The sequence below is a fragment of the Chiroxiphia lanceolata genome, chromosome 10, assembly GCF_009829145.1.
Source record: "Chiroxiphia lanceolata isolate bChiLan1 chromosome 10, bChiLan1.pri, whole genome shotgun sequence".
NCBI classification, from domain to species: Eukaryota; Metazoa; Chordata; class Aves; order Passeriformes; family Pipridae; genus Chiroxiphia; species Chiroxiphia lanceolata.
Window position 1 is genome coordinate 12,221,992 of NC_045646.1, and position 26,410 is coordinate 12,248,401.

Below are 26,410 nucleotides of genomic sequence, written 5' to 3' on the forward strand. Positions count from 1 at the left end.
CTTGGATTTTGGAGGCAAGAGACAAGCATTTGTTTCTCTGCTCACCAGACACTCAAGGAGCCAGAAAACTAAAAACTGTTTCTGTGAAGCATATTGTTATTATGAGGCTACATCTTGCATGGCTGTGCTAGCCAGAGTCCCCACTGAGAGGGCGAGTTTGGAATACTGGCTCCTTAATCTGGCCCAGTCTTCTCTACACTGCAGCAACTGGCACGAAAACCAGGCTGCTATGGAGAAAGCAGAGATTTATGCTTGTCATGTCCACAAAGAACTGTGGATCCATTAGATGTGCTAAGACCAACAGCTATATTAAGCTGTTATTAAGAATGTATATTAAGCTACTTTAGGAAATATGAAAAATTTCCCAAGCAGCTTTTGTTGTTCAGGCACTAACTTCAACCCAGAATTTTACCAGATATTACCTGCTATTGTTTTCTTTTGCTTCATTCTTACAACATACCTGCAGGTGATAACTGTCAAATTAATATTAAAGGTTTGGCTTAGAAGCATCTGATTTTAACTTGCAAGCAATGCCTGCATCTCTGTATTCTATACACTGGGAAGATGTTAATGTTTTCATGTGCCTGCTGTGTCAACAAAGATATTTGGGGACCATTGTAAGTGCCCTCTACCGCAGGCATCATCCAAAAGTTCAGAACATTTCATAAACACTAACTAAACCTTTAAGGCATCCACAGTGAAATATTATGACCTCCATGTCACAGATGGAACCACTGAGGTTGTGACTTGCCAATGGACAATATTATTTCTATTTCTGCTTCTGACACCAGTTTACGGAGCGTCCTGGCACTAGTCCCTGCACCAAGCACCTCCCTGGTGTGGGCAACACTTTTCCACATGCTTCCAAAAACTTGCACCAGGCCTGCTCCCAACAGGAGACAAAGACACAGGACTCATCACATCAGGAAAGGAGCACAGCTCTGGCCACTCATGTGATGCCTTTTCTGAGAGGCTGGCAGCCTTCAGGGCTTCTACTGGAAGCCTGGAGTCCAGGGCTGTACCTGTTCTTCAAAGAAGAAAGTGTCGAAGAGAAAAGTTGAAACCGCAGCCCATAGGGAACACAGGCGTATCTATGCAGAAATACAGCAGAACCTCCTTGAATTAGCTTTTAAGCCTTTTTAAAAACACTTCTCCCCACTCTTCCCCATGTTAACCAGACTAGCAGCACTGCTAGCACCAATTTAGAGCTATGAGAAACATTTATCAGCAGCCATTCTTCCAACAACTAAGTGAAAGGCTGTATGAAGCCATGCTGTTACCAAAGAGAGGCACTTACCCCAACTCAAAGCTTATTTTATGCTCATGAGCTTATACACTGATTTCCTCCTCTGCTACAAGCTGTTTAAAGGGTTTCTAACTTAAAATGGAAAATGGCTTTTTAAAGCTTTAAAGTCACAACAGAAAGCCCAGCATGCCCAGCATGTCTAGCCAACACAAACAGAGCAAGACAACCAGAATGCAGCAACTTCTTACGCAGCTTCATAACACCTTCCTGCCTCAGGAGACCCTTCCTTCATTCCCTATTTTCCCCTCCTGCCTGGCTCAGCTTTTAGAATTCCCTCAAGCATTATCTCAGCATTCCTGCTTCATTCTAGTGGGCAAGGATGCTTCTAGAGGTGCTCAAGGGCTTTAGCATCCCCAGAGCTCTGCGCAACTAACCTGTAGCTTGCAGCCTTCCTTTTCCCAGGCAGACAGATGTTGAGTTCAGCTGAAGCTATTAGGGAAGACAAACCAGGTTTCCATGGTTATGGGAGCCCGAGCTAGTCATCTCAGAGAAAAATGCAATGCACAAACCACTGTTAGAAAGAAGCAGAAACAAGGCCAGACTTATGGGCAGATGCATAGTACAGCTCCTTGATGTCTTACATGTGGGCAAAAAAAAAACAACCAACCAAAAACCTACTTTCTTGACAATCTGGATATATGTGGGCTTAGATAGCAACAGTGTCTTATACATGTTCCACTGCACTTCTGCTGTGACAGTATCTGCAGTACAGATGGGCAGGGTTTTGTTTCTGGCCCTTGCTCACCTGATGGGGGAGCCTTACTATCCCCTAAAGGAGGTCCGTGCTGCAGGATGAGGCATTTTTTTATTATCAGAGAGAGAAAACTATCTACAGATCTGAGCTGCTGGTCTCTCAGGCGAGATGAAGCAGGTGCAGGCTGCTCTCCGGCTGGGAAGGCAAAATCTGCAGGTGTGAATTTGCAAATCTGTCCCATTAAGTTAGAAGGTTTGAGCTCAGTGTGCTGTAAAAATACACACACAAAGCCATAGACCTCCCTCTCCCCTCCTCTAAGCAAAGCATAACATCCTTTCCTTCATGTTGTCCTGAAAGTAAAATAGTTTATGATCAAAAGCCTGTGCTGCTTCAAACTGAAACACTGATGAGGCTGAGGATGCAGATACAATGTGGAAGTGACAACTGCAGAGCCCCAGCAGATTTCTGAGGCAGTGACTCTCCAGGGCAGAGAACATCACAGCCTCAATCCCATTTATGGTGCTAGAATAGCATCAGAGCCATGTTAATTCCCAGGCAAGGAACTTATTCTTTTGGAGCAGAATAAAATAGATTTCAGACTTATTTGGGGAGTTCAAACCAGAGAATCAGTTGATCACCTTTCCCCATCCCCCTCCTATATTTCTCTCTACAGCTACGCAGTGCTTGCCCGTCCTGACACCAGAGCAGCCCAGGCTTAGCAACACCTATGCCTGGTAATCACACTTCTCTAAACAACACCTTGGAAATGTGTGAATCCTGCACTGGCAAAGCCTGTCTGAACAAGCAGCCACCCAACACTGAAGCTCATGACCTCTTGCCAGGGCAGGTACCATGTGCTCCATCAGCAGTGGGCACTGCCCACGCACAATCCCAGCTTGTTTCATTCCCCAAAGCCACTGTCCCACTGCACAGCACAGGGGTACCAGCAGCTAATGAATGCTGGAACAGAGACACCTACCCAATATGAAAACAGATCAAGATAAGTCCAATTACTTTTCCATTGTGTTTGACCCTGATCTGCAATTAACAAATCAATTAAAATACCATTTTCCCTTCTTCTGAAGAGAGCCTAGCTGTCACCATCAATAATGCTATACCATAGTCTCTAGGACTTCCCAGAAGAGCACAAAACAAGGTTTGAGGGGAAGAAACCCAGAAGCATGCAAGAATGAGGACATTCTTCTCCTATTTCAGGGCAGCTTGAGCTGTATCAACTACTCAGGGATGACTTCACTTTCTAAAGAGTCACCCATGGGACACTAATTTGTTTAACAAATGAGACTCTGTGGGGTGCAAAAGTATAAACACACATACGATGCCAAGACAGTGCTCAGATCCACATTAAAACTTCTCCAAAGTGCCTTGCCAGAAAATAGGCTTTCAAAGATCCATATTCTGTAGGACAAACAATGATTTTGTAATTTCTTTGACCACACTGTACTGCATATTGCAATAGACCTAAGCAGTCTCATCATAACCACACAAAAGAATTACTGGAGCTCAGCACCTGCCTATCAGGGTGTCTTAGGCAAATTGCTTGCAGAGGCAGACATTTGAGACTCTACTTAAAATATATTTGCCTTAGCAAGGGTTATTCCTAAACAATTAGTGCCTCTCTCCTCAGGGCTGTGCGTTACTCATTTAGTTTCTCTGAGGTGTCCGAGAAGGATGCAAGATATGTGCATACAAGTCTCAGGCAATTCAAACTCGGGGTAGGGGTTTGATGCTGTTCTTTCTCCAGTTATCTCAAGAGTGGATAGAAAGTCATCGCTAAAACTCTGCTGGCCAAATGCATCCGAGTTGCTTGTGAACTGCTCAAGCTACACAGCATCAAATACATGGGGGTTTTAAATTTGTCTAGTCTGCCATTAACTGCAATGGCTTGTGTGCCATTAAGTCTTATCTGCTTGACCTTCTCACACTTAAATCCCTGCAATAAAAAAATACAGTAGTTCCTGCCACTTGCGACTAAACTTGATCCCTCTTCTCTGTGCATTCAAACCAAGTATGTTGTAACAACAGCTCACTGGGAACGCCTCAGGATACTCAGGTGTATCTGTGGATGTTTCTTTTCTTCTCTTAGCAGAAAGAGTAGGAAAGCCATGTGCACAGAGAGCACTGCTGCTGCTCTTTGAGAAGCGGCAGGTCCTCACCAAAGGAAATGTCCCTTCTCCTACTGGTTACAACCCTCAGCTCAGCTTGGTTTTGGTCAGTGACCTCCAGGTCTCTCTGAAACATCTAAAGGGCTCTGGCTCTCCCAACCCTTGATAAAGCCAGAACAGGGAATAAACTCTCCTGGACTGGACAGACAGGGATACCAAATGTCTGTGTCCCTGTCCCACTGGGCATCCCTGCTACTGCCTGTCACGATAGCAAGCAGGATGGCCTACAAATGAGTGAAGGTCTGGGTTGTCATGCCTGTTTCCTCAAATGACTGCACAGAGATTGAAAGGAGAGAAACTCTAAATCTATCAGATACTTCTCAATATAATCCTTCCACATAATATGCTAATAAGTAGTAGTTCAAAATAAATCAATAAACCCAAGTAACCAACAGAGGAAGTGATTTCTTGAAACATCCATTAATGTCTTGTTGCTTGAGCTGCAGAAAAGACCTTGCAAATATATAAATATATAAATGTATAAACAACTATACGTAGTGTTTCCTATTCAAAAATAAGCCCAAGGATGAAGTGCAGCAGCAAGCTAGTCTGTAATCCTGGTACTCAGTGACTGGGAGTGCTGGCACCCTCTTTTCTGTCATTCACACAGGGCCAGAGATTAAGTCAGTCTCTACACGGTTAAACAGCTTTCCAGAAGCAGTGCTGGCACAGGGTAAGGCAGCAATAGAAGCACAGCTGTCCTGTCCCACAGCACATATCACAGAGCTGACACTTTTGATAGCTTTTCTCCTGAGGCTCTGCACATCAGCCAGGGTTTGTCTCAGCAGAGCTGCAGATCTGGGAGGAGGCAAGCCCACCACAGCATGGCCCTGCATCTACCTCGAACCCAACCAAGAGCCAGACAACTCCAAAACCCACCCAGCATCCCACTCTCCATCTGCACACCCCAACCTTTGCTGGAGAGGTTCCCAACCAGGTACTAGCACAAGCAATGGGGGGTTGCTACAGTGCAATACACTTACAGAGCAGCCAAGTACAGACCATTGTTCCACAAGACCCTGGCCTAGGAAAAGCTTGTGAAAAAAGTAAGATTGCACCAGCTGTATGACTAGTTCATACAGCAGCAGGAGCGCCCACAAGCCCTGTACAGACTCAGGTATCCCAGTTTTTAGCCCAGGATAAACTTGCTTTTCATTTGTCCCTGTGGAGCAAGGACCACCACCCACATTCCAACTGGAGCACAATCCTTTGGTTTTGAGATACTATCACAAGGAAAGCATCCAGAGCTTAAACTAATACTCTATGGTCCTGAACCTACAGTTCACACAAGGAATATAACTACAATAGCATTCTCATGTCTACCCTGAGCTTCTGCCTAGTTTCTAAGTGGAATTGAACACAACCAGGCTTTTTGGACTTACACAAGAAACAGATTGGCACTTGAATGCAATCCCTGAAGATAACTAGCCAGCAGGACAGATTTACACAAATTTAAGAAATCATTTCTGCTGGCATACATTGCTTTTTGAAGAAAGCACACACTATAAAGCAGTCGTTATCTTGAACCTTTTCCTTCAAGTTTTGAGAAGTGTCTTCCCATTTGTTTGTTGTTTTTCAATACTGTCTGAGCAGAAATTAGACAGCAGCTGATGTTGTGAACACTGTGCATAGATCTTTGAGAAATATCCATCTTCCATACAGAGCAATCAACCATGAGACACTGAACCACAGAGTGAACAATTTCAATTTAGAGTAAAAGCAAAAACTAAATCTGCCTACATGTTCCTTTTATTTTCTAAATTAAGTCTAGGCTTTCTAACAAATTACTGAATTGCTACATTTCAAAAAAACTGGGGGACCAGGGAAGCTGTATTATCTTTTTGCAAAGTATATCATTATGTATAGGCTACAGAAATAAACACTGTAATTTGATAAATCCTTTTCCATAACAGATAGCAATATCACCTACATATAGATACTTCTACTGGCATCCCTTTCTACTAATGATGCCAGGTCCTACCTACTGGAAAGCACATCCTAATGAACATGCACTCACCTCTGAATCGCTGAGCAGTTCACACCCATCTCTGGGAAGAATACACGTTTAAGTCTGCATTATGTAACCATTTTCCAGCAGGCAGGTTGGTTTTGAAGTAGCAGTTCAAAGGCTGGCTTTGAAGGATGGGTTATGCCTCCAAAAGCACAACTTCCATGCTTGCTACCCTGACCAAAGGCACAGCTCTGTCCTCAGCGTACTCCTCTTCTGTGTCAGCGTTACTTCTCCGGGGAGGCTGATGCTCGGAGGCAGCCAAGACCTTTGCAGGTACTGAAATCCAGTTTGTAAGGACCACAGTACTCCTAGGGGAATGGTCAGAATGCTGCAGGTGGAGGAAGAAATTGAACACCCTAGAGACCTAGCTTTCTCTTAACTCAAGAAAAGTCTTCATTTAAGACTCAGAACAGCATCTTGTAATCTCTTTCTATATACACTGAGATATTTACATAGCTGGGTCAAAATCAGAAAACATTTCCTCCAAGCCCCTAAACCCCAGGAATCATAAGTGCTAGAAGCATGTGCTGACTTGCTGTTGTTCTATTTCTTTATGCCAAAGGAGGGCAATAATATCCTCACTCAGAGAAATCATCTGCTTATGAACCAGCTCCAGAGCTGCTTCCTCAACAAGCCCTCAGACTTTCTGTATTACCATTACTGAGAATTGTCTTTTGGACCTCTACCTCCACCCTGCCCCTCCAATTATGCAAGAAAAACCCTGCATTTTCAAACAATGAGAAAGTCTCATCAGGGTAACTGCAGTGAAGTATCATACAGGGCCAAGTAAGAATGTTCTGACATCTTTGACTAACCCAAAAATAGTTGAAGAATACTTTTAATAAATTCAGCTGCCTTTCCCTACTAACACACTGCTTCTAACTTGCGGTTCACAGCCCCATTCTCTTATTCAGGGAAAATCCCTGGAGAACCACATCTTTCACATTGCAATAAGGAGTCTCACTGTCGTTCATTAAAGATATGAATTTTCTGATGTTCTAGCTCAGAGTATCATGGAAAAGGTGTTTTATTCCTGTCCTAGAATGAGAGTTATCCCAGCACTTTCAAGGGTGACCTTGAGCAAGTTACTTCTACTCTGTGCCTCATTTTCCTTTGTAACACTGATAAAGCACTTGGCTGCCTTTTTCTAGCACTGATACCCAAGAATGCGAAGAGCTGTGCAACAATTTAGTGTTGCATGTCACAAAGGCTGGTGTTTCACCACGCAGACTGATTTGAGGGGAAGATAGAATGGATTCCAGCTGCCAGACTCAGCTCCAAAAGCCATGTGTCATTAGAAAAAAATATTGAAGTCGATGAGAACGAAGCTTTTGACCTCTTTTGGCAAAACATTAAATGTCATATGAACATATGACACCTGAACATCCTTGAGATGCTGAGCTGCTTTTGAACAGAAGTATCAAAACAAAGCAATTCAATGTTGAATTGACTTCATGTGCCACAAATTTCCTATTCCATCTTTTCTTACTCTGGACAGCTGTTAGTACTGAAAGACTTGAACTTTTCAGGAGATGGTTCAGAGCTGAAAGGCTCTGCCTATGCTAATATTTCTAATTGACTTTTGGGACAGTTGTTGAATATACAAGGTGAGCTGCAATACCCCAAATGTGCTCTTACACCATAAGGAGCTGGCATTGCTTGTTCCTGACTAGGCTTTACAACAGAATAAAATGTACCATTTTCAGAAAAGGATTTTGATTTCTTGGAGTTCTACCCTATATTGGTGAAATGGCTACATTACTTGAACAGACAAGATAATGTATAGAGCATTAGAGGCTTTACCTTTGCTTGAGCACCAGCAGTCAGCAGTGTAAGATGCATTAAGTTCCCGAGATGTGCCAGGCACTTGAGAGGTGCCAGTTCTATTGCTGGCACAGGTAGGTGTGCCAGGATAGGTGTGACAGCAGAAATCAAAGGGAACATGACAAGGCAAATACAGGAAAAGCACCCACTGATACAGGTGCTTATTGGTTTGAGCCCTTTGTTTCTCAATGGCAAATGTACACTTTTATGTAACTAACTAACTAGTGGTGTGCCCTCAGCAGGGTTTGGTGAGATGGACTCATCGATCTCTCTGGAACAGTCCCAAATGCATCCATCACCCATAAAACCAGGCTAACTAGTACCTGAGAGACCTCAAACAATAAAAATCTCTCCCAAACCTATAATTCAAAATTCCTAATCCTCTCCCCTCATGGAAAGGTGATTAAAACTAGCCACCTGTTAGAAGCACACACAGTCCTGGATATCTTCCTCCAGTGATAAGCCATAAGAAAAAAAAAAAGGAAAAAATTATCCAAAGAATAATATTCTTTAACATCATTTCACTATGTTGCCTTTTCTATTACTGCAAATATTTGTCTTTGAAGATCTTTTTCTGCATGAAAAATTAGATTTACTGTGCATGGAAACTTTGCAGATTAGACCAAATCAACTATACTATTTTAAACTTAAAATAAGGTCACTATAATAATTTTATAAAATGTATAGATTTTAAAATTAAGAGTTGGATTATATGCACGATTCATAACATTTTCATAGCTTCATAAAGATTCTTTGACATTTAAAAGTACAAAATGTTTTATGTTACAGAAATCTCTTATACTGAAGGATTTCAGTCCCACCAAGAACTGCCTAACAATCAGATCTTATTAGCGGGGAAAAAAAATTAATATTATCTTTTACACAGAAGTCTAGTGTAGCCTGCAAAATGGTGCAAACGAATGAACAAGTCCTTCAGTCCCAGTTAATGGAAACGTTACACATGCAGCACAAAACGTGAAGAGGGCAGTGACGCACACCAGCGTTCGATCACATGCACTTGTAATTTCATTTACCATTCAAGGTAATTTTCATCCACCAGGCTCACAGCAAACCAACTATAAAGCAATTATGGGATCGCAATCTTCTGCCATCCCAATCATTGCAAGATGGTACAGCAGGTATTGGAGCTGACAGCACAGGAGGAGAAAAAGGTGTTACAAAATGCCAGGTGATTTGCAATTGTAACAAAAAAGGGACAATCATGTAGACTGCTACTTCAATCCCTTCATCTGTGTTTCTATAAGGATGTCCCTCCAAGATACAGTACACAGATCAACCTATGGAATACATCAAACTTACAGAAACACTGCTCAGACCCCACATTTTTCTAGTGTCTTCTGCATCACTGTCTTTACTAGGAACAAGATTAGGGCTGAGGCAAAGAAGGGACGTTAGCATATCAGACCCACATCAGAATAATGCCAAAACACACAGGCCTCACAACAGCTAGGGGGGAAAAAACAAAAAACACAGATGCGACATGATACAATGATGCTACAATAGTAATCACCAGAAGAGGAAAAAAAAGTGGAACAGAGGTTTCCTTCTGTTCTTGTCTATCTTACCAAACAGGTCAGAAGCACTTATATCCTTCTATAATCTTTGACTACCATTTAGGCTGCTGCAGCACTAATGCATCCCTCCAGGCCTGACACTATGATCTTACCTACTATTATTAAACACTGCTGCTTTATTTATTGCTGAAGTGTTGAAAAACTATTAGGATTCATCATCCTAAAAACCCCCAGTAAACTTTACCTTTTCTAGTCATGATGGCAGCTAGCATGGGATGCATATCTCCAGTTAAAGTCATCTGAGATGTTTCAGAAGCACCTTTGAGCTATGAACTTCAGAAGAAGATAGAGAGGAAAGCTAATATCGCCCCTAACTAAGCTAGAGGTGCTTTAGTAGTAAAATGGTTCCAAACCTTTTGGATTAGCTGGAGAAAACAAAATATCAGTGTCCTGGTTTCAGGGCTGCATTACCCACCAATCTTCATTCCATTCAGCAGCACAGAGGATTTAAAAGCAATTTCAACACATGAAAATTCAGAGGTAGGATTTAACCGAGGAGTTATGCTGCTCTGTACTGTCCTCTTCCTTATCACCAACAAGCCCTCCTTCCAAAGCTCCCTGAGCTCTCAGGCCAACAACACATCAGCTACTGGGTAACCCTGAGATTAGCTCAGCTGGTTGCAGGGTGGTGCTATCAATGCCAAGGTTGTGGGTTCAATCCCCCTTTAAGAGCTGGACTTCTTGAGCCTTGTGGGTTGCTTCCAACTCAGAATATTCTGTGATTCAGTGATCCAACCACTCCAAAACTGCAAATGCTACCCAGGCAAGGTCTCAGATCAGCAGGGTAAGGTGCTAAAGCCATACTGGGTTCCTAATAAAACTCCTACCTAAGGTAATGAAGACCTCAACCCCAGAGCACACACATAAACACTTACTGTCCAGGCACCAGCCTCCCATTTCACATAAAGTACAGAGCCACACGGACACACAGCCCCCGTGCACAGTAACTCCACTAAGCAGAGGTTTCTGTAGCCATCCTCCCACTACCGAGTACAGACACAAGGAGCTGAACCCAGGTGATTTACAAGCTGGTATATTGGACCTGGCACAGCTGTGTGAAATTGGCTCTCCAACCCCACACTTTTTCGCCAGCAGGGGTTGAGCTGAGAGCCAAGGGGTTTCTTTTCCAGAAGAGCAGGAGGTGATTTATTGCCTCATGTAGCTGTAACTAGCCCCTCTAGGAACAGATTTGACACTCCAGTATGCCTTTCAGCAAAAAAGAAAGATGCAATACCAGATCCATCCAGGCTTGTCTTATATGAAGTGACTCCACTGCCCATGCTTTGATATTTCTGATTGCTCCCTCATTATCTCAGGGCATTCAGCACCATTGGCTGGTAGCCACCTTGATCACTATTTCTGGTACCATCCACCATCACTATAAATATATGTATTTCATAGCTATCAGTGCCAGCTGGGGCTACTCTGGGACATGGGGCAAAAGCCACATAGTTCATAAACCAAGACAGTGTGATCTGGTTTGAATGATGCTTTTTTGGTAAAGCTACAAGATTATCCATCCAGATGAGGTCAGTTCTTCATGGAACTAAACAGTTTCATATGGTCTTGCAGAACATTTGAGCCAATAACCACTGGCAAAGAAAGGGTAAAACATTTGCAGCTGACATCGTCTGCACAGAAATACTTGATATAGTAAATTGTAACACTTGCAATTTAGTGACCAGTTCTGTTGCTGCTTCCTAGCAAAAAAATAAGTTTTAAAGTTTTCAATGAAGCATTACTGTTTGTTAACAGAATATATAACAATAACATAACCAATTAATAACAGTATTATTCCCCAAAGAAATTATTTCAAAACAATTTCAAATTAAAACATATTACTTCGGACTGATATACAGTATTTTTGAAGAGAAGAATACACAAGATTTCCTGACAATGTGGCTCTCCTTTCTGGCAAACAGCACTGTTTCTCTTTTACAAAGGAAGTTAAAATGGAAACTTAGAAACTACTATTTTTCCCATCAACTTAACCTCCATACTTCAACAGATAGAAGAGCTATAAGGTTGATTAGAGAAATAGTACAAGAGCTAAAAGAACTGATAAAGCTTTATGCTCCCTATGTACCTCCACCTGGAAAGGCCTTAAAAGCATCCCATAAAATCCACAATCCCTCAGAAATCAGTAATAGTTGGCTGATACCTCCTTACAAGAACAGCACACAGTAAAGTTGTTTAGCTTAAAAACATGAGTTTCTGCTCTCAGTTGTGCTGTTCATACCACCACAGGTGTTGACAAACTCTCATGAATCCAAGGCAGGATCCATCAGAAAGTGCAGAGTCCGGAAAGCTCTTGAGAGGCCCAAATGGTAAGAAAAATACTGGGTTCAATACAGTTCAGCAGAGAAACTTCAGAAAATGGGATTTTCTGCAAAATAAGAGATCTGATTTTCAGGCAGCTCCATTGCAAACAAGAGGGAGAAGAGGTAGATGCTTCCTTCAGTGTTCCTGACATGCAAAGAACATTCATACGTTATCCTTTGCTAGGTCACTGACTCCTCCTGAGGCTCAAGACCTGATACTAAGGAGAGGGACTGTCCATAGACAGGGAAACGGTAGAAGAAAAAGTCCTCACACATCTGAGGGGCCAGGATGAAGAGCCAAGCACCAAGCACACCTGCTGGGTGCCACAGCCAGGCTCCAAGCCAAAGCCCAACTTACAGAACTGATTTGAAGGTATAAGGGAGAGACAGAAGTGAGACACATCCACCTACATGGTCCTAATATTCTCCAAGGCAGTAACCCACCAAGCTACTTTCAGGATCAGCTGGAGCTGCATCTAGGACATGCTCTGTTTGGTTTGGATTACTAAATTGCCATGCAGCTTCTGGGTGATAAAGATGACTTCAGGAATACAAGAGCAGCAAGGTAACTATACACCAGCCTTGCCTTTGAGATTACTGAATATAAACTCATACTCCATAGGAGCATAAATGCATTTCAGTGGTGGTGATGCCAGCTTTAAGAGTGCTCAGATTCAGTGAAACTCTTCTGTATTCACTGTTCCTGAAAACCTTTAAATGAGAAAGGAACTGCCTGTGTTTTCATATATACAGTGGTATGCCTATAACAGGCCATCAGTCAGAACATTACCACCATTTGGTTGACTGGCACAGCATAGAGCACTGCTTGCACTAGATCTCCATGCATGCAAAGCTCAGCATCAGCCTCAATTCCCTGTTCTCAATTTCACAGACAGTAGAACAGAAGGCTAAATTCTGCACTCGGATCTCTCTCATCAACCTTAGGGTGGTGCCACAGAAGGGACAATTTAATGAAAACCATTATTTTCTTACTATAAATAATTAAGATTTTAAACGCATTCTGTTCTTTGTCTCTGCATACTGCCCACGGCTGTATGCTTCAGTATGTCAGGTTTGTCCTCACCATTTCTGGGAAGGTTCTAATCAAAGGAGGTAGAAAATTCATCCCTGGTGCCTTTTTTTTTTTTTTCATTTTTAAACAAACAAAAACTCAGCCTTGATGTTCCTGGATGTTGGGGTTTTTTTGAGAGGGGAATGCACTATAAACACAGTTTAGGTCAGAGAGACTGAAATGCATGTTACTGAGAGATGAATCACACAAATAAAACTGACAGGTAAATCTGGATATCTGGCACTATGTTTAGTGGTAATGCCAAGACATGTCTCAGCATAGAGCCACTTGTTAGACGTGTAATTCATAGTCATTTTTAAGATGTGGTGGATGTTCTGACTTTTGAAGATACTATATAGCAATTTTAATAGCAGTTGCTAACACAAAGCCCTCAATGCTATATAATTTGTACCAATAAAGGCAATTGTCTTCAAAGTGGCAGGAAGAAAGTAAAATAAGCCATAACTGTTTGTTATTTTAGCATCACCTTGTACCAATATAAAATTACTGCTTAAAACCTTTACTACTTCTTAAGTGGTTAATAATTAAAGTCATTTAAATAGGTCTTACACCATATAATCAGTATTATTTCCATTGTGTTTTCAGTTCAGTAAGGCATTAGAGACCTGGCCTTTGCCTACGGACCAAATAATGCATTTATCTACACAAGTGCAAATCCAGAACAGCTCCACTAACTTCGTTGAAAATCTTGACTGGAAGAGGAGACTCAGGACAGTAATTTTTAAACTTCTCTGCTGATTTCTCCCTCACTTCTCATATTGGAACAAAATGGTTACAATTTGCAGTATGAAATTTCTCCACTGGGGCACACTGATAGGAATAAAAAGTTTAAAAATTAACAGCTGGCTTTGTCAATGCAATTATTTGATAACGTATGGCACCGGTTAATGGGCAGTCTCAGAATACCAGGAGCGCTGGTCAATACTAAAAGGGAATATGAATTCAAGGCCAGAAATAATCTCAAAAGCTCACATTCAGCCTTCAAAGAGATCAAATATGCTGGAAATATCATAAAAAGCAGGTCTTTCTACTGTCAACCCAGTTATGCTGCAATGGCTTGTTAGTATCAAAATAGGAAATCCATGTCTTTCTTCATCTATAATTAACTTTTTTTTTCTATATATACTAGAAGGTGCTGGATTCTAAATTTTTCCTCATTTGGTTGGTATTGGTGCTGTTTCCCTCTTGCTTACAGTATGGTGGGATCACTGGCATGTATAAGACTGAATTTGGGGTTATTCTAAAGTGGCAGTGGAACGGACATTTTTGCATGACAGCGAGCATGGTGTGTGCAAGGACTCTTAAATGGAGAATGAATTCATACTTATGTCTTCCAAACAAAGTTTCAGAAAACTAAACTGAATCCCAAAATAATACCATCTATGATGAAACAGTAATTCTGGATATGAGGAATATTTTGATGTTTGTTCCTGACCTTTCTAAAGCCACTGCTGCAAAATATTCTCAACTGAAGGTCAGACAAGTTTTTTACTCACTGAAGTGCTCCCCCAAAACACACACTCAGGACTATACATCAATAAAGGATGAAACGCTGAGGGTGTTCTTCAAAGCAGAAGTTTATTCTACTGCTGAATTTCATACAGATTCGATCTTTCAAACTGCACAGACACCTGTACTTCCACTCCAAATAAAGCAGAGCTAAACAACAGCCACAACATCTGGATCCCATTCTTCAATGCCTCAAGTAATTATAAACACTCAGAAATGAGAAGGCAGCAGAGACCAGCATGGAAATGGGAGTAGGAAGAGGCAGGATAAAGAATCTGGAACCAGATTAGAGTTCCAGCTCCTCAGCAGGGTCATATCAGAGACCAGAGTCAGCTGGAAAATACCTCAAGGTTTCTAGTTCAACATTTGCTTGAGTAGCGATTATCCCAACACTTAAGCATGCCCATCCTACCAATAACCTTGTCTGTGTGGACTTGGGGAAAAAAATACACAGTGATAGCACTTTACATTGGAATCAACATGGCCTAAGTAGACTTAGTGACCAGATGGGCTTCAGTCTTCCTGGAGAGGCCTTCATCCTTGTCAGCCTCTTCTGGAGATAGCATTAAATGCCAGGAAAGTGTTCTTGCATTAATAATACATTCTCAGTGGCTGAGAAGGAAGGCAACTTTCTCTTATTATACCAATAAAACATTCAGTACTTCTGGAGGATTTATGAAGAAAATCCAAGTAGCTACATTCAGCAAATTAACCGTACCTATTGAAGGCTGATGGCAGATAAAGCCAGCCTTAAGCCAGTCTCCAACAGGGGGGTGAAAGGCAGGAAGAAGAAGCACAGCTCAAGAAGAGTCGTTTTCCAAATTAGAAATGCTATTCCATGCTTCCCTGATTTCTTGCTTTGCACATGCTATTAAAAATAGCAAGTAAAAACGCCTTACTTCTCAAAGTACACATCCTGATGCACACACAGCCCTCCCTCAGCCACGTGGCTCACGGCACGCCGCAGTATTGCTCCCGCACTCTACCGAGCAGCCATCATCTCAAGCCACAAGATCTCTACTGAAACATGACGACACCATAAATGGTTTAATTCAATCTGAAGAAAAAAGCCATAGCTTTCAATGTGTGTCCTGTGTAAGTATCAAACCATAAGGTTCATCCAAACCTGAGACCTGGGAGAAGAAACTCAATGAATTAGCACGATGATTTGTACTCTTATTGAGTATAAAGAACACTTTGAAAAAGCAGGGATATAGGAGATACAAGGATGTTTCCTTTTAATGTATCACTGACAGGAAAATAGTAAATTCTTTCTTCAATCATTTTAGTATAACAGCATTATTAAAGCCTTTATACTTTGAGTGAAAGCATTAATTATTATGCCCATCAGGAATATCTTTCATTGTCAGTTTGCCTTTTACCATGCCAATAAACACCAAGCTTTGCATGTAAAAATTAATCATGTTACCTCATTTATAGGTTTAAAGGCACAGACTAAAATAGTTTCCGCAATTCTTCCTAAATAACTAGCTTTTGCATATCAAGTTTTATGGCACATTAGAAATGAATGCAATTCACACAGGATTTGAATAGCTGAGTAGATAGAGAGGGAAAGACAAGAGCAGATAAGAAAAGTCTTGTGATAAGCTAAGCCCCTTTTTTTTAAAAAAAAAAAAAAAGCTTTAAAAAAACCAAGGTTTTTTTTTTTAAATTACTGGACCCCAAATGACATAAGAATGAAACAGCTGTATCCAAGTCATTACTCAAAGTATCCACAGATTATGCTTCCAGCCACTATATGAATAAGTGGTACCTCAGAACAACTTAATGCGCTAAAAACAAACAAACAAACAAACCATTGTCAATTTCTCCAGCCTTTCATTCAGCCCAAAAGCAGCCTCCACACCTCCCACATAACTTGTGGAAGTGGATTAGAGGACTTGCTCCTTGGGTATTTTCATAAGAGCCAGATGATCAAATCCTCCACCAATTTTTATAAGATTTTAGACTATTATTAGGGTCCTCTTTCCCCTTTGTTTAGTAACATGGGGGGGTTGTAGGTATGAAGGAACATGAGCATGGCCACTTACTTTTCCCTCCTCATTATGAGGCCCACTAGAGCACACACACTTTCTGGGTACCATGTCTACTTCCCCCAGCATCAGATAGTATTGGGTCACCCCTCTCATTCAGAAGCTGCAGATGCCCACCCAGAGTATTTCAGCAGCTACCAAATGATGGTTAATAAAGGTATTAGACCATTATCTGCTCTTCTGGGTGGCAGCAAATAGCCAAGGTTTGCTCATTTGCAAATACCACATACCATCTTTGAGCGCTTCCAGGACAGTCATATTTGTGTTGAGTTTAACATGATTTCTAAAGTGAGGAGAACAGACATTTCTCTCCCTTTCTGAAATGCATTAAAGAAAAATATGAAAGCAGTGCCAGCTTAGTGCTTTACGCTCTCCTCCCTCATCTTTCAGCAGAGATCTAATCTGAGGCACAGGACCAAAGTAACCTTTCAGAGCACCCCACTCCAGCCTCAGGGATAAGGTGTTAAGGTCAGGCAATTACAATGTTCCCCTGCTATACAGAAAACTGATACCCATATTGAATGCATGGCATAGGGGAGATACTAAAAAAAAGATCAGGCCATTTATTTACATCCCCAAACTTGCTTCCCTATGTCAAACTTCAAGCAGCCAGTTTGAGATCTGTTAGCCTCAGCAATATGCCCTGGATCTCACACGGCACATCTCTGCGAAAGGCTGAGAGCACAGAGCTGTCTCCTCTATAGAAAATGTGCTGCCTCTGACCATCCTGACAGAAATGAAAGTATTCCCTTAACAAAGGACACAGTTTCATAGCAAAAGTAACTGTACCACTACTTTGTTTCCATTACAAACAAGTATGCAAGATGAATTGTGTGACCCAGACTCTACCAAAGCAATCTGCATTACTCCAACACACATGCAACAGTAAATGCTGCAGACTTACCTCTAACAAATACAGGACATGTCAGGAAGATGCATTATGAGGTACATTTTGACATGGGCATTCCAAACAACCTCAGGACATGAACTACGGCTGGGATCTCTAAGATCTTTTCTTTGATCATTGAAGAAAGCCATGAAAGTGGGAACAGTGCACAGCAATCTCCAGAACTGCATGTTCTTACTTGCCACCCTCTCTCACTTTGTCCACAAAGCCCGTCTTCAATCTTACCACTCCTCAGCTCTTGTTGGGTTTTGATCACAAGTTCCTCAAGGTGAAGATTCTGCCCTTTACAGGCATAGTGTGAAGGCAGCCACACAGAGAAAGCTGGTCCACAATTCTGGGGCTGGACAAGGAGGCTTCAGAGCAGCTCCAGTGGGGAGGGATGGATCAAACCACATTGCTGATTCCCATATCCGCAAGATGGCAAGATGCAAAAAGCTCAGACCAGTTTGACAGACCCAGGAAGAGTAACTGTGCCCTAGGTAAATGGGATCTTACTTCTGGTTTACAAGACCTCACTTGAAGGCCTGAACATCACACGTCTATGAACAGCAGCATTATGGCTTTTCTACAAAAGCAAAAATCCTGCTCCCAGCCTTGTGACTGAGAAGAGAACATGACTCAGGTAGCACTACTGTGGCAGCATCTGCCTAGGACAGTCACACTGCAGAGATGTCCTCTGCAGACATCTCCTCCAAGGCCTGCTGCTTTGGGACCCTCAGTAGAAGAGAGCTATAAGGCCAGGTCCCCTGGCTGCTACCCACACAGCCTTCTGAGCACAAGGATGGGGTTCCTGTGGAAAGACCCACTGCATGAAGAATGTCTCTCCAACCTGAGACTACTGTCCAACAGGGAAGGACCAGGGCTCAGAGGACTGACAAGAGCACCTCCACATCTCAGCCAATAGTGTGCTTTAGATTTGCTGTCCCCATAGACCAGCTGACAAGAACAAGTCCTGCTGTATTTCCTAGCTAACAGAATGCATCCTATGCTGTCAGCAGTCTGCCCTGCACCCAGGCAGTGCAACTGCCCCAGAGTCACCAGCACCCAGTACTGACTTCCAGGGAGACCAGAGAGCACCAAAAACTGGCTGTCAGTCAGACAGCTTTCCCCTGCCTCCCATACAATACAGACAGATCAAGAACCCAATCCCCCACCTCAGGCAAGATAAAAGTAGTAATATGTGTTTCATGGCAGTGAGGGAGAAAGGGATTTCCCTGTGTCTTCAGGAGTACAGAAAAGGATATAGCACTGTCAGAGAAAAGGAGTCCTCCCTGCAGCAAGGCTAGCCCTGCAGTTCCTCTCTACTCCATCCAGAAGCCCAGGGATACATTCCACACTGTGCAGCTTGACTCTTGTTTGGCTGATTTCTTTTGCAGCCTCTGAGTCTGAACATCGCTGCGTGACGTTCCTTCCTCTGCTAAGCATCTTTCTAGCTGTGACTGAAGAATCTGGCAAGTGACCAAGTATTCTTTAACCTCCACATTAACTATTGTTAGCTTTGGCAAAGCCCAGCTCCTGGGATGCCTGGTGTGGTATCGCTTACTGCTGCAGCCTACAGGAACTGCTGTAGTGGCGAGATTCAAGAACAGGGATCAGGTGGCAGATGCAAAACAGAGCTCTCACCCACAGCACCCTCCATTCCCCCACTGCCTAATGAGCTTTGGGAACAGCTACAACTTTTAAGCTTCTTACTTGTGGAGAAGGTTTGGAGACAGTGAATGTGCAGAACAGAGTAAACCAAAGAAGCTGTAAGTTAGATGAGGCCAAATGCTACTTTTAGACCACCAAGATGTGTTGGTAACATTGCAGTTCCAGAGAGTGCTATTTATCTTTAAGGAGCCCTGAAGACATAAAGATGTTCAGCTCCAGCCAGCTTTGACTGTTGGAAGATGGCACAGGCTGCACCACCTCCTCAGCCCACATCAGAACTCTCTTGGCTTGCATTCTTACTGCTACAGTCCTAACAGTAAAGTCCTTAGTCCTGCATCCCACTGCACAAAAACTAGAATATGTCCTTCTTCCCTCTTTCTCATGAATAATTCCAACCAGTGAAATCAGTTATGGCTGCTCTGGGCAGCACCAGAGATGGTTCTCTAGCCCCGTTTTTACAGAGGACTGCAGGCTTTGCAAGCAGCCACATTCGGACAACCAAGTTGTACCAGGATGGCAAATCCCAGGCACAAATGTCCACAGCAGTCATCAGGGACAGCTGAATTCAGGGACCAGAAGGTAGGTTTTCTTAACCAGACTATGTTGCTTAATATAGCACACACTCTTCCCCAGTATCTGCACAACGCTGAGTTCGAGATGTTCTAAGATCTGCACCAAGGAAGACTGGAGGGGTGGGAGAAAGACTGCAGGAGAAAGCATTTAAAAAGTGAGATGATTTTGGAGAAACATTGTATGCAAGCAACAATCTCATAACATAGGACTTGCAATGCAGAGGCCTGGTTAGTAATGAAAATAAAACATAAACAAGTGCTTAGTAAGGCAATGCAGTTGCAAGTCCATCTAGGATTAGTCACAAAAAATGAAAACGTGAGTTTAGGCTGGCTCATACCTTCCCTCTGGGGAGACATCCTACATTGTGCTTCACTATACATGTACACAAAATTAGTCTGCTAGACCTGTGCACTACAGGCCTTCTCATGCTTCTCCAACACTATGTGAGTTTCAAAAATTACTTCAGTGCCAACACAATTGGATCCCTGCCGTGAGAAGACTTCTGCCTTCTCATTTTTTCACTGAGATGCCAAAGTTCCTAGTGTATTTCCTTTAAGGCCATCTCTGCTTGGGATCCGTCCCATTTTGGTGCCTTGATTTCTGTGAGGTTTGCTCTCAACAGCCCTTCTTTTTACACAGACAGAGGAAACCCAGAAAGTGTTTGTTCCCTACCTCTACCTCATGAAAGAAAATCTCTAGCAACAGAAAACCGCTGAGAATTTTTTGCACGAAATTCTCAGAGTAGGGACTCTTGGGGTCTTCTCGTTCCTGCTATCTCCTCCACCAAAGCCAAGCACAAGGAAACATGGATTGCTGTGGAGCCCATCTTGCAACTAATAAACACAAGTACCAGTGGTCTGAAAAGCTGCCTCATTCAGATGCCCATTGCTGACTCCAGCAGCAACTGCATCATAACAGTTTCGGTTTGCACAACATGGGAATTAGGTGACGCTCTCTCTGGGGGTACTTTTGACACCAGCTAGCTGGACCCTTCTTATTTTAAAGCAGATGTTTTCTTTCTGCCCCTCGTACAACTCCTCCAGCTACATAAGCTCCATCAGAAGTTCCACGCAGAGCCTTTTGCCTGCTTTTGTAGTGCATGACAAGGCACGTAATGTGTTATACTAAAGTCACAGTCCATTTGTTTCACATCAAGACATGTACTAGTAGGACGTTCAAAAGGCAAAGGTGGCCCATCTCAGGTTAACTGTGAAAACAGCATGGATAATTAAAAAAAAATATTTGACACTAACATGACTGTTGTGAGCTTTTTAATTTAAGTAAAGTCTTTGCAGATACACTTTTTTAAGAGGTACTTACCTGTCCTCATGCCCTGGAAATTCCACCGATCACTGCCCACAAGAAACTGTACTTTATAGGACATACTGCCTCCTTATGATTGAAATAGCTTCCTTCCTTAATCAGCATATAATCAGATATTCCCACACAGGAGAACTATAGCCCTGATTGACAAGATAGTTACAAAAATAAACCTGAGGTTTAAATATAGCTTGCTCATCTCCCTGGAAGGTATGTAGTATTGTGTTATACAAGTCTACCATAATTTTCCTTGAATTAATGTAGTCCATATTGTCCCACTGCCTTGATCGCTATCAATTAAACAGCTACCAGATTTGTGTTATACAGGAGAGCAGGCAGCTATGTTGAGTGAGAATGGCAACTCGCCTTTCTTCTGCATGGACTGACTTACCATCAATATTTCATTGGCAATTAACATGTACAGATTTTGAGTTCACGTACCAGTTGAATGTGTGATTTCCAAAGAAATTGTGGAGGTAGATAGGTAAATAAGCACGCAGGACTACATAGCTATGTATGGAAACAAAATACATATGCTCAACCTGAAGGGATATACGTGGATGAGGTACCTCTGTATGCAAACACACAAGCTAGGCAGGCAATATTTAATGATCTTGTCTTTTCAGGGTGGACAGTTCAACAGCACAATACTCATTGCATTTCTCCCAATCTATCATTATGTTCTGATGTGTTAAATATGCAATGGAACGAGGGCAGAGCTCTATAGCCCTATTCTCGTTTCAGAAAAAAAAAAAAAGGGGTTTTTTTTTAAAACCCATTCTAATCATGAAATGCTTTTCATCTGTTAAAAACCTCTCCATTGCTGACTGGCTAAAAAAACACGGGACAGACCTCATATTTATTATGCAAATCCTTAGCATTAAGAAAACAAATCACCAACTAACATCTGTCTCGCCCTAAAGGAAAATAAATAAATTAAAGAAAAAAAAACAGCCACCCCTTTCCCTCACTCCCTACGCAGCGGGCCGAGCACCCCGCGGGATCGGCAGGGACGCGCCTCCCGCCCGCTCCCCGCCGGTGCTGCAATGTCCCCAGCACAGCGGCAGCCTCGGCCGCCCGGCCCCGCACCAGCCCGGCCACTGCGGTCCTTTCGCCGCCGCCCCCCCTGCGCCCGACCCACCTTTCCCTTCCATCGCGGAGCCTTGCGAGCGCCGGGAAGTTGCGGGAAGACGCGCTCCCTCCTCAGCCGAGAGCCCGGCGGGCAGAGCCGGCCGCCGCTGCCTGCTCCGCGGTGGGGGACGGCGCTGTCACAGCCCCGGAGCTGCAAGCAAGCAACCGGCGGGGGGGGAGACGGCGTGAGCCGCCGGGCCCCCCCCGCAGCCCCGCGGGGCGCGGGCGGAGCGGGGCGCGGCCGCGGGGGGAGCGCGTTACCTGTGCGCCGGCGGGAGCTGTCCCTGGCCGAGCGGTGCTGCGGGGGCGAGTGGCTCCGCGGCCCGCCGCGCTGCCTTGGCACCGCCCGCATGCGCGCCCCGCCCGCGCCCCGCCCCCGCGCCCGCACCGCGGCACCGCCGGGCCCCCGGTGCGGGATGCGCTGCCAGCGAGAGAGCGAGGGAGGGAAGGAGGAGCAGCGGCCGCGCGGCTCCCTCCCCCGTCCCGCGCCCCGGAGAGCGGGAGCGCTGCGTTACACAACGCCGTGGTGCCGGCGGGAGTCCCGCTGGAGCATCCTCCCCGCGCCGGGCGCACCGGCCACGGCCCGCGTAGCGGGAGGCGGCATCGGCGCCGCACAGCTCCGCGCACGGCCCGGCGGCTGCGGGAGAACCGGCCGGTGCCCGCGGGTGCTGTGCGAACCCTCAGATCGCAACTCCCGCACCGGTCAGGTCAGGGGGATCGCTGTGCTCGCCCCCAGCCCTGAATCCTGCAAGCCAAGATGAGCCCACGCACCTGCAGACACGGAGAGGAGCTCTCAGTAGTTGCTCAGTCTTAGGTTCAGGCCTTCTCTGGATATGTTGTTTCAGGATTAATTATGCTGATTCATAAAACATCCACCTTACGGCGAGTTCATGCTTTTCTGCTTTCACATCCAGCCACTAGATTTCACTCACCCTCTAACTCATTTATAAAGTAAGGAGTGCCCTGCTAATAAGTTATTAAAACATTCATACCAGGATCAAGTCACTTTTTTGGAGAACAAAGAGTTCATCCTTAAGTTAATCCCTGTGAGAAAGTTTCTCCACACCAGTATTATTCCTGTACCTCTTAAGATTTTTTTAAGATTTGTAACTTTGGTGCAACAGGGACGGTAAAACCCAGTTTTGTGCTCATTTTTATAATTTATGCTACTGAAAAAGCAGCTCAAGGCATCCACTGTGCTGAGAGCTGCATACTCAGAGGATATATGGTTCCAGCACTATGTAAGTTTCTAAGTACAGGAACAGTAATTCCTCTCTCCTACTGTTCCTTTATACATCCTCGTGTTTATGTTCTCCTCCTCACCTACAGCTCAGGACTAGCAAACCAGTCAGTGGTTATATACTCTCTCATGTTCTTCATTCTAAACCACTGCAACCCATTCTGCAGACACTACTCATGGGCACCCCCATCCCTAAGCAGAACCCTGAGTTTGGTTATGGAAATGAACATTGCACGTGTGATCCCACGTTAGCACGTGGTCCAGCCAGTTCTGAGTAAAACCTGCTCTAATCTCAGCTGCCACCCCACAAGTCAGAGCTGGCATACTAGTGCAGGAACAGACCCCTAAAAAGCAACTAGAAACAGTCCAGGATGAAGACCCAGCACATAAAATTCTCATTTCAGCTGGCTCCTACCCATTTACTAGGTCCTACGTTATTGTGAAGAATAAGATTAGGGTTTTTTAATTTTAAGTACTGTAGGTGAGCTGCAAGTAAAACTTCACTACAGAACTTATGAAGCAGACTTAGAATTTATGATTTGTCTAGAAGGTCAAAGTAAATGTCTATTGTTTCTTCAGTTCTTTCACTGACTAGTGGAATCCTATTTCCTCATTGCTATGCCTTTACCTACCATCAATGCCAGACTGACCAGACTGCACTTCCAGGGTCAATCTGTGTGCTTTTTCTGAAAAACAACACAACAATGACTCTTTCAAGGTCTATTAGTCCTCACTAATGTTCCAAAACACAATCAAAATATATGCCAGATCACTCCACAACTTCCCAGTCAGTTTCCTAAAACTCTTGGACTTAAGTTACCAACTTGCATAGACTAAAGGCAGACTCCTCTGAGGCAAACTCTCAGAGGACATTAAGGTTCCTGGCATCCAAGTTCAAGAACAACTTTCACCAGAAAGAAGAGAGGGCAAAGAAAACTTTTAAGGTACAGCTGGGCTGGTTACCAAGAACACAATCTGAGATATCATTTGTAATAGCAGGCACTGGACCAATGAACCAAGAGCCTCCTTTCAAAGCTGTGCACTTCCCGGAAAGCTAACAGCCATCAATAATTCAGCTTCACAGAAAAATCTGGGAAACAGTTCCTAGCTGCAGGCATCAGACTGAGCCCCACTGCCACTAGAATACATGAAGACCAAGTTTCCCAAATACTGAAAATATATTTTTCCAATGTCCTAAAATGGATAGCCATAACATTGGCAAATGTAAGTGGAGGTTTGTTTTGCTTGTGGAGGAGGAAATGAATTAGTTCACAGGGCTCACCCTTGGAGAGCAAGGCAAAATTAACATTTCTGTTAGTTTTTTGTTTTGTTTCTGAGCTGTGAAGCATTTCTTCCTCTAAGGTAACAGTGGTAGAAACATAGTTCAAGCAAAACAACCAAACCCATTAATCCACACACATTCATCTTCAAACATAGTTTATCAGAGATCTTTCCAGGTCTCATCTGGGACATAACAATTTCCCTTCTAGATCATGAAACCATCACAAGGCCTTAACATACATGTTCTTAAAAAGCCATCTTGAAGAGAGAAGTCCCTCCCTATACTCCTTCAAGGCTTCTTTCCTCAGTGCAAAGAAGTAAATTCAAGGGAACAAATCCAGTGAATATTTTTCCTCCCTTGCCATTTACAAGTCACCTTTCAAATTATTTATTAGTAGAAAGTAATATTATATTGCCTTTGCTCTACTCTACATTTCAACTGTGCATCCTGCATTAAAATACCAGCTCAAGTTAGATCACTGTTTCTCCTCTAGTCTCTCAGGAAAGTCAGATCTGTGCCTACTCTGGCTTTACAAGTATCAGGCATCAAATAACAATACGCACATTGATGCCATCTCAGTAGCACATCAAGTTCTCCTCCAAACCACAGCAAGAGAAAGCATTGCAGCGCTCAGGAGATGCAGATGTGCTGAGCCTGGACTCCTCCCCATCCACACCTTTTAAGACAAGGTGGAAGGACAACGTTTGAAGCACCACTCTCCAGTACCAAGTCCACAGAGTTGCCAAGGTTGCTTCCTTTATGTGTTCAATCTTCAGGAGTAAGCTGAAATCACAGTACAAATAAGAAGGTGGCTCAATCCAAGCACAAACCAGCCCATGCAGACCCTGCTCTTCATAATGCCTCAGCATATCCTTAGCTCCTGTCATGGCAAGGAGACGGCTATTTGGGAAAGGCAGAGTTATTCTGTCTGGATGTTAGTCCTGAGTGGTTTCCATGGGACTGCAAACATAGGGCTTCTTCATGGCCCCCTGTTGTTTGATCAGCAGGGCTTTTGCTCAGCATGCTCTGCTGGAGACCTGCCCACCCCACCAGACCAACTCACACTGAACACCAGTCCTGGAGCTACTCCCTGACCCCACTGGCAGCAGGGCAGCGTGTAAGGCTCCACTGGTGAGATAAGGTTCTACTTAAAAGGGAAGAGCTCAGCCTGTACAGGTGAGAGGGAACAGCAAGGGCTGAGCTTGGCTGCTCTCACACAGTGCTTCAGACAGAAACAGAGATGGCAGCCTTCAGCCCTTGAGGGACTTGCTGCTTCCCTTCTTGATGGTGGATGCTGGGTAGAGCTCATTGCCTCCTGCACTCAGTGCTGCCTGACCCCTTTCTGTACCCTGCCTCTGGAAGCAGCTGGGTTAGAAAGAGCCCTGAGCACAGACTTGATAAAGCCAAGTGGCCGTTTTGGCACTGCTGCAGACAGTAAGCCCACATGATAATCATACATGGTCTCCCAGCTGCTGTTGCTCCTGCCCATCTGCTACCCTGGCACAGCGCCTCCTTTTCTAAGAGGAAATCTCCATTCACGAGGGCAGAGACACCAGCCAGCCTGCAAGGCTGTGCACATAGCCACACGTGCTGCCGTGTCCACGCGCGGTATTTCTGCATGAGACTGGAGGGAGCACATCACCAGTGGTGGGATATCATCTGCCTAGTCCCAGTTTCTAGTGATGGCCATCCAAAATGGCAACAAATCCAACTTCAG

At 43.8% G+C, this 26,410-nt stretch overlaps 1 protein-coding gene across 1 annotated transcript in view; it reads right to left on the minus strand.

Moving 5' to 3' along the window:
- FGF12 (fibroblast growth factor 12) overlaps nt 1-22,513 on the minus strand; it is a 224,307-nt gene extending 201,794 nt beyond the window's left edge. Inside the window, exons 1-2 of the mRNA XM_032697750.1 lie at nt 22,433-22,513; nt 22,182-22,322 (exon numbers count right to left, since the gene is read on the minus strand). Of these exons, the coding sequence (XP_032553641.1) occupies nt 22,182-22,194 (13 nt within the window). The 5' untranslated portion in view covers nt 22,195-22,322; nt 22,433-22,513. The remainder of the gene's footprint in view (nt 1-22,181; nt 22,323-22,432) is intronic.
- Nucleotides 22,514-26,410: the final 3,897 nt, after the last annotated feature.